This window comes from Cannabis sativa, chromosome 4, assembly GCF_029168945.1.
Source record: "Cannabis sativa cultivar Pink pepper isolate KNU-18-1 chromosome 4, ASM2916894v1, whole genome shotgun sequence".
In the NCBI taxonomy this organism is placed as follows: Eukaryota; Viridiplantae; Streptophyta; class Magnoliopsida; order Rosales; family Cannabaceae; genus Cannabis; species Cannabis sativa.
The window spans coordinates 64,955,642-64,964,675 of NC_083604.1; the positions used below are offsets into that span (position 1 = coordinate 64,955,642).

General features: G+C 33.1%; 1 protein-coding gene across 3 annotated transcripts; it reads right to left on the minus strand.

Annotated features, from left to right (window-relative positions):
* Positions 1-4,641: 4,641 nt before the first annotated feature.
* On the minus strand, positions 4,642-8,562 carry LOC115714326 (uncharacterized). Of its 3 annotated transcripts, none has more exons than XM_030642988.2 (5): positions 8,414-8,562; positions 8,209-8,308; positions 7,919-8,071; positions 6,710-6,774; positions 4,642-5,218 (listed from the first exon to the last, which is right to left on the minus strand). In XM_030642988.2, exons 3-5 carry the CDS (start codon positions 8,061-8,063, stop codon positions 5,150-5,152), a joined length of 279 nt encoding a protein of 92 aa, XP_030498848.1. In that variant the 5' UTR covers positions 8,064-8,071; positions 8,209-8,308; positions 8,414-8,562; the 3' UTR covers positions 4,642-5,149. The 3 variants fall into 3 exon arrangements, with proteins under 3 accessions (XP_030498848.1, XP_030498849.1, XP_030498850.1); XM_030642989.2 differs by having other exon boundaries at positions 8,221-8,308; positions 8,414-8,554; XM_030642990.2 differs by lacking the exon at positions 8,209-8,308 and having other exon boundaries at positions 8,414-8,554.
* Positions 8,563-9,034: the final 472 nt, after the last annotated feature.

The following is a 9,034-nucleotide window of genomic DNA, read 5'->3' on the forward strand; positions in this document are numbered from 1 at the left end:
TTTAATACTGAAATATTCCAAATCAGAGAATACTCTCTTCATAAAAGTTTTAGAAGATCGAATTCCCTTTCTAATGACACTAAAATCTTTAAAATCGGAGTTATAACGTAAGAGATATAGATATTATACCGAAACAGTTTTCTAGAAATCCTGAAACAAATGGATTTCGAACTACAGCAATAAAACAATAATTTTGACTTAGAATATTCAATAATTAGTGAATGGTTTCTTCATAAAATATTTAGAAAATTGAATTATCTTTTCAACGGTACCAAGATAGCTAGAATCAGATCATTACTCAGAGAGATATTTGAATTTTACTGAGACAACTTATATAGAAAATATAAAAAAAACGATTTACAACAAACAGCGTAGAAATACTAATTTTTGATATAGATAAATTTCGATTCAGTAAAACTTTTCTTCATAAGAATTATGGGAAATTCAATAAACTTTCTATACGCACCAAGATTGCGAGAATCGGATGAGTATTTAAAGAGATATGACAGTTTTACTGAGACATGTTTCATTCTGAAAAATAAGAAAAGGAGACCTACGAATATTCTCCTATTGTGATCAATAAATAAGTAAATGTAGAGTTTCTTACCTCAAATATATCGAGCTGCTTGGATCGATAGACATAAGATGATGGTGATCAAAGATGAGAGTGAAGAGTGGTATAGATTTGGCTAAGGATGTAATGGAAAGATGATTTGAAAATTTTAGGGTTAGTCTTGCTCAGATAGGTGGGAAGAATAGAACGATATAATTTTAGGGTTAATGAAACCTATACTATTCTGACTCTTATTAGGTTTAGTTTTATGAATAATAATAATATTAACATAATAGCAATAACAATATGATAAATTATTAAATAAATAAATATCTTACTTTTAAATTTAAATTGTAACCTCTAAATCTTGTAACTTTAGGGCTTAGTTTTTACCTAAAAAAATTACGAATTATGATATGGTTATTTCTACAAAATTTATAGATCTTTGAATTATCTTTCCAACGCCACTAGAATCACCTCAATCGGAGTTATAAAACTCCAGATATGGTCATTTTCGTAAAACAGTTTCTAACCCTGCGAATTTCTCTAAACTTACGATTTTTCTAACATTAATCAAATAATAATATTATTTAATACCACTTATACAATTAATTAAATCTAATAAATATATTATTAAAACCTAATGGACTTTCATATCGGGCTTTAATTAAACGATTACCTACTTATGAAAATATCATAATATTTTACTTTCGTAGTTAATACAACTTTAACTTTCTTTAAAAAATGGTACAACTACTCTAAGCAATAATATCAACCCACTAACAACACAAATAAATGAGATAATTATCCTCGTACAATTAATATCCAAACAAAAAATTAAATACTATTTTAAAGTGGATATTACAAGAAATTCGAATCGAGATTGCTTGCATCAAAGAACAGGAATCAATGAACCATACTAGACACCGTTAATTAAAGCTTTCATAACTTTAATATGTTGCTACTATTCTATTTATAGCTAAGTGATCTTAATTCTTTGTACAATATAAGCCACAACCTCATATATAAATAAAATATGAGTAAAAAGGTTTCATATAAAGCTCGATATGAGTAAAGCCTATGACCAAGTCGAGTTGGACTATCTTCAGGCCATTATGAGTCGCATGGGCTTTCATGATAAGTGGATTACTCTTGTTATGTCTTGTCTTACCTCAGTTCGGTATAACATCATTCATGGTGGTCATGTTGTGGGTCCTATTACCCCGTCCCGAGGTATCCGTCAATGCGACCCCTTATCTACTTATCTTTTTATCATATATGCCGAAGGTTTATCAACTCTCATCAACAAAGCTGAAACAAATCGTGTCATCCAAGGCTGTCGGGTTGCCTGTGGAGCCCATTCCATTACACACATGCTTTTTCAAATGACAACTATCTCTTTTGTCAAGCTTCGAGAGGTGCAAGCAGGGTGTTATTAAACTCCTTCATGAGTTTGAACTTGCATCTGGACAAAAGGTTAACATTTCTAAGTCATCTATATTTTTCAGCCCCAACTCTGATGCTCAAACTCGGTCACAAATCTGCTCCATTCTTGGTATGTCTGAAGCTTCTGATGGCAGCCTCTATCTAAGCTTGCCCAATATCATTGGGCACAACAAATCATCCATCTTTGGATTTTTGAAAAATAAAGTTCTTGCCCGTATCAACAGCTGGGATGGCAAGTTTCTTTCTAGTGCCAGTAAAGAAATTCTACTCAAAACAGTGATCCAATCTCTGCCTACATATGCAATGAGTGTTTTTTTAATCCCTGTAAGCATTTGTGAGGACATTAAGAAGCTTATGGATGGATTTGGTGGAAGACTTCCTCAAGCAAAGGCCGTGGTATCACCTAGATGTCTTGGGAGTGAATGACAGTTTCAAAAGATGAGGGTGGTATGGGTTTTCAACACCTTCAAGATTTCAACCTTCCTATGCTTGCTAAATAGGGCTAGAGATTATTATGTCACCCCGAGTCCTTAGTGGGGCGTGTTTTCAAGGAAAAATATTTTCCCTATACTGATTATCTCTCGGCCGACCTTGGTAACAATTCCAGTTTTGTATGGCGTAGCATTTGGGGCGCCCAAAGTGTGGTCTGAGCTGGTGCTATTCGAACTATTGGGAACGGTCTCACCACAAACATACTTTCCCGCCCTTGGCTTACACATATGTCAAATATGTTTGTCTCATCAACTCATTCTGCCTTATATGGAAAAACAGTTGACTCTCTTTTCTCAATCGAGGATCGAAGATGGGATGCTGAAATTGTCTATGATTTGTTCAATCATCAAGATGCTACTTTGATACTAGCAGATGTTGATTTTTGGTCCTGGCCGGGAGATCGCTCAGGCACTTTCTCTGTTAAAAGTGCCTACACTCTTTTGCAAAATGGTAAATCTAAGCGTGCGGGAGCTGATAACTCTGGTTTCTGGCACAAACTGTGGCATTTAAAGATCCCCCCCAAGGTTAAGAATTTTTTGTGGTATGCTACTTCTGAATGCCTTCCAACTTGTGTTAAAACACGTGAGAATCTCATCTACTTTCCCAACCTGAAATTATTGTTCATGCTTTACAAAACTGCCATCTTGCTTCGCATTGTTGGTCAACATTATGGCATTACCATCCTCTTTCGGCAGTTGGCTAGAAGAAGTTTTTCACAAGTTTGATGAGAATCAAGTAGGTCATGCTGCAATGTTGTGTTGGGCTTTGTGGAAGGCCCGAAATGCTACTTTTTGGAATAAAAAATTGTCTTCTCACACTGAGATTCTGGCGTCGGCTAGTACAACTCTTGATCATTGGCGAAAAGCTCAGGGTAACACTTGTCTATTCTCTTTGTTTTTTGAAAGAAAAGGTGATGGCGCTGAGCTTTGGACTAAACCGGACTCCAACAACATCAATGTCAATGTCGATGCTGCCCTATTTGCACAGGAAAATTCTTATGGATTTGAAATTGTAGCTCGTGACAGCCATGGAAAGTTAATTGAGGCTAAATCTTGTTACCAAGGAGGTGAGTATCCTGCAAAAACTATCGAAGCCATTGGTATCAAGGAGGCTCTCAGGTGGGTGAAAAATAAACAATGGCAAAATGTACAGATCGAGACGGATAGCATGCTTACTATCCAAAGTATTCGCAGTAATCAAAAGATGAACTCCACTTTCAGACTTGTTATTCAGGATTGCCAACTCTTACTATCCTCTCTACAAAATGTAAATTTCTATTTTATCAGACGATCAACAAATCGAGTTGCTCATGCTGTGACAAGACACTCTCGATCTTTCCCTAGTCATAGTATTTTTGAGCATAATGTTTGGGCTGACTTAAAAGCTCTCGTGTACTCTGAATGCTAATATTTCATCTTAAAAAAAAAAATCTTAGCCTTGAAGAATATCAAAATATTGGCTATATAGACTTGATGTATTTTGATAAATTTAATATTCTTGAGATGCTTGATATAGTTGGTGAGCCCTTTTTTACTTAATTCTTGTTTGCTCATTTTGAAAATAGTTATGTATATTAAGATCAACTATAGAATCTAAATTTTTGAATAAGATTTGCTCTTTTTCTGATATATTTTTTTAATTATTTTGGATTATTGATGTAAATAGTATAAAATATGAATATTTTAAGTAAAATATATTTATTTAGTGAAATATTTAGTGTGAATTGTTAGAGTTGTTAGTTATACTAAAAGTAAAAAATTCTACACTAAATTAGTGTAACCATTGGAAATGTTCCAAATGAGTTTCCATTACATCTTAAATTAGATTGCCTTTTTATTTTATTTGCTTGCAAATTTATAATGATCGTAAATTTTTTATTTTTCTTTTAAAAAAAACCCTAGTATAGAGTAAAGTTTAGCCATCATATTTATTTATTTGGACATAAGAGAGAATAGAGATGGGGGAGACATTAGGCTAAGCCTTTACTTAGCTATGTTACTAAAAGCCGAAATTTGAAGTAAATTCAATTAATTTTGAGATTTTATTATATTTTAAAAAAACTAAACATTGGTATACACCCGTGTATCCTAAGGCAGTAGGGGAAAGTGAATCTATTTGGAGCACTGATCTACACAGCATATTCAACACAATTCCAACCAAACCATAGAAAATAATATAATAGAAACAGATGGGATTGGATAAATCTTCAAATTCCAAAATCCATACTTTCTGACTGCACATAACAAGGTGCAGGAGCCCCTTTCATGGGAGCTCGTGTCTCCAAAATCCCCCTCATAACTTGGACCATCTTCATTCCCAACAACAATTTGGCAAAATCCAAATCAATAATCACTCGGAACCCAAAACCTACCCCTCATGCCGGGGCTCCAGACCAACAATGTACACCATTACCTATGTTCTATAGAATTAGGAGAACCCTTTTCAGATCCCCCATGAAAAATTTCCCTTCAACATAAAAAAGTCAATGCTCGGAAGGAAAGCAAAATCGAAGAACAGGCACTAACATGTTTCTTCGGTTTTCAAAAAGTGTCCCATAGTTTTTTATTATTTGACTAAATATTACTGAACGTTCCTCATGACTACTCCTAGGCCTGAAAGTTACATCAAGTAACAGAACTTGGCGTTGAAACCATTGGCTTACTTTGCTGCATCACTTGCCTCGGCAGTTTGAGCTTCTAATGGGCACTGCGAGACATATGCTTTTAGCTGCGATGAAAAGGGGATTACATGAGTTCTTAGTAGGAAATGAAATACAGGAAGAAAAATGAAAGACATATAAGTACAACCAGTTATGAGTGTGCACAACCACAGGCTGTGCATTTTTTTTAATGTGGAGAGTTGGACGGTTTTTGTACGGGGTGTTTGGATGGTGAAAAGTGTACACGTTTTATAAAAACAATATAAATGGTTTCATTTGAATTTTTACAGTGTTAAAAGCGTCAGTATAAATTCTCAAATTTAAGAAGACAAGAGTAAAGTTATTCATTCAGAATTTAAAGAATAAACTTATAAAAAATTAAACATACTTAAAACTAGACAATAATAGAAATATAACTTATCTTCAAAATTACAATAATTAAAATTTGTGTTATAAATTAATAATACATATCAAATAGTTTTTTATCCACAATTCAACTTCTATGTATTACGTTACAAACTCAAAAATGCGGATTTCAAAGAGTGATACATAACAGTTTACTGGTTTATTTGGTGGTTTAGTACTAGTAGCAAAGTTTTGTAGTTTAATTTTGGGTTTGTGATTTTAGAAACAGGTAAGCCAAAAGAATAAAGCTAAGAACACTCGTATATTACACAAAAAACAAATTACACATTGCACATGCATTATTATTTTAAAAAATCAATATTTCCAAGTGGGACCTCATCATTTTAAACTTTTATTAAAAAAACATCAAATGTGTAAATTTTGTGTCTCTAGCACTACTCAACCCAAAATCAACTCATAATCTGCGATCTTAATTACATAGCAAGTTGAGGGGTGGGGGCTAGCCAAATAATGTGGGTCTGTGCATTGCTTGTTAACTACCTGTATACATATATATTCCCGATCACAAGATTCGACAACGCTCACAGTTCTTTGAAGATAAAAAACCTAACTTAACTATAAATGACTTTACCTTGGAATAAGTAAGCATGCAATAATAGATTGCATACATAACCAGAGTTCAAACATAAAAAACAGAGTATAAAAATCATGTCTTTCCCATTAATTCAGGCTAAACAAGCAAACAAAAGTGAGTACCTAGCCAGACTACAAATATATAAAGCTAAACAGAGATATTAACACAACGCATATTTGGGAAAGAATTTTCAAGACATCTAAACATGTAATCCATGCCAATTTTTTATTCTTAGGTTTAATCTTAGGCAGCAAAGAAGTTTTATGCATTTTCCACTATTCTTGATTATTCTCATCTGTAGAAACATTTGTTTAAGTTGCTTTTAAACTTAATATTCAAGGTGTCATGCAATTTATTTTCTTATATTTGTTCTTTGACGATATCTTATCCTCTCCATGAAATCTTGCTTATTTTTTTAGCAGAAGTTGTTCTCAGTAAAAACAATAATGATATTTCTTTCAAGTTATTATTCTTGTTGAGATACTCTTCGTCCAAGTATAGGCATCAAGCAACAGAATGATGCCACTGTAAATTTTGTGATAAGAAGAAATGACGGTACCTTGAAGTCAGTTAGATCAGGGACAACATAGTTTGGCAGCTTTTCGTGCACAACAACATACCCACCTGCAGCAAAATTCCTTCTATATTAATTGCAAGGCAACATATGTATAATGAAACTGCATAATGCGAGGAATTCACAGTTATAGTTTACATTCGTGTTATAGGTGTATATATAGACCCAAAATATTAAAGCATTTCTTTATTTTTATTGGACTTTATTTAATTGTGAGTAATTTAAAATTTAGCCGAATTTGGATTCCTAGACCTAATGTCCTTTTATTCACCTAACTATTTAGTGATTTTAATCAATTTCCAACTTGTAAAGAAAGTACAAACTACTCAGTTTTCCCTACTCCAATTCTCTCTTTGAATTCTTCTCTTCTTTTTTCTTGTCTGTTATTCTTACCCACTTGGTTCTACATAATTATTCATGGGTATACAAGTGATTACATTTTATAGCTCAGTCCATAATGAACCATTAACCATGTTCAACTCCTATCTAAGTGCCAAACATTCTCATTCAAGGTAATTATTTTCAATAGATAAGACTTTCAATCCATAATAAACCAAGTTCACCCTCCATCAAACTGCCAAACATTTCCCATGCAAAGTAATTATTTTCAATAGATAAGAATTTCAAACCACAATAAACCATGTTGAACTCCCATCAAACCGCTAAACATTCCCAGTTCAAGGTAATAATAGCTCTAAAGATGCTATGAAAAATTATTTCACAGGAATTGTCTCAGTATCTTGTTTTGCAGAAAAATTCTCAGCAGGAAAAATCTACATCCTTTAAATCCTTAAAAGCCTTAAGAAAACAATCTTTAAGAATTTATCTTTTTAATCTTTCAGGACACACCCCACTCCCACTCCCACCCCATTTTTTATTTTCTTCACAAAGAACATGATCATTTCTTATGTTTATTTTGCGTTATATTAATCACAGCATGAATACCATGTTAGTAATGCTTTTAGTATTAATGCCTCGTTGAAGGCCGGCAACATGGTTACAATTACATACACTTTTGAAGACATAATCACTGGCTAAGCTAGTAATGAATGCAGAATCTACTCAAGTTCCTCAACATAGTTTTGAGGAACAAACGGGATTTTCCTTTCTTCCCCAAAAATTATATGGCTACAAACCACAAACATAGCATAAACTTAACAGATGAATAGATTGAAATAAGAAGAAAGGTATAACCTTTACGAGTATGAAACCCAGTTGGTTTGCAGTTCTTTCCCTTGTAATAATCCCTTGGTGCCCTCTTTGAAGAAAGAATATCAAGGGAAGAAGTCCTTTTTCTCCTCATTATTCTTCCCAATCCCGTAATCAATCCCAGTCCCATTTTCAAACCTGAAATGCACAAATATTAGAGTAATAAACATACACAAATCAAATTTAATGAACAAATAAATACATAAATAAAATCTCAGCCATCGCCATATCAAAAACCCTATAAATGAAAGAGAGAGCTGAGATTAAAAGGTTACTTATTGGACTACCCTCTGGTACGGCAATGGGTGCTCTCTTCTTCTTCTTCTTCTTCTATATCAACTCAGGAATGGATTGTTTCTCACTAAGGCCCAAACTCTGAAGAAGAAGAAGAAGAAGGTGAACTGAAGTGGTTTAGACTTTACAGGGAACCAAAACAAAAATCAAACAATCAATTCAAGTAAAGTTTGTGGGTATACATACCTTAAACCATCCAAACTTACAGCTTCATTACTTCGTAATTACTAATTAAAGAAAAAAAAAAAAAAAGGGGCCAGGGTTGGCGGCGATGAGAGTGGCAGAGACGAGATTACTCTGCAATGGTTTTTTTATTTTATTTTTTTTATTTTTCTCTAGAATGAGAAATGGTGAAACTGAAACCTAGGTTTTATTATTGGGCCTGTGTATTGGGCTTCTTTTTTTTTTTAAGGATTAATTCAGAAAGGGAAATTTACAAAAATACTGTAATTTGGGTTATTTTTTTACAAAAATACTGTCACACGGAAATTTTTTCAAAAATATTGTGTTTTTATAAAACACCAGTAAAACACAAAGCAGAACAACTCAAAACAACAGTAGAACAACTACAAAACACCAGTGAAAACTTAACACAGTATCTGCAGTATGAAACTTATAAAAAACACAGTAAAAAAGTAAAAAATACCGCCTGACAGTATTTTTGTAAAAAATTAGCAAAAGTTAGAATACCATGTAAATTTTACATTCAGAAATATACAAAAGCAACCCAAAAAAAATTACAAAAATACAGCTGTACGAAATTTTAGGGGTTGATTGGTTTGTGATTCAAAAATTGTATTTTTTAAA

Bases quoted from the DNA above. Each gene is read 5' to 3' on its own strand.
- LOC115714326 (XM_030642988.2), bottom strand. From the start codon at position 8,063: ATGGGACTGGGATTGATTACGGGATTGGGAAGAATAATGAGGAGAAAA. The intron at 6,775-7,918 runs GTTATACCTTTC...ATTTTGCTGCAG, and splicing joins TGGGTTTCATACTCGTAAAG to GTGGGTATGTTGTTGTGCAC. The intron at 5,219-6,709 runs GTACCGTCATTT...TTTTCATCGCAG, and splicing joins CTGATCTAACTGACTTCAAG to CTAAAAGCATATGTCTCGCA.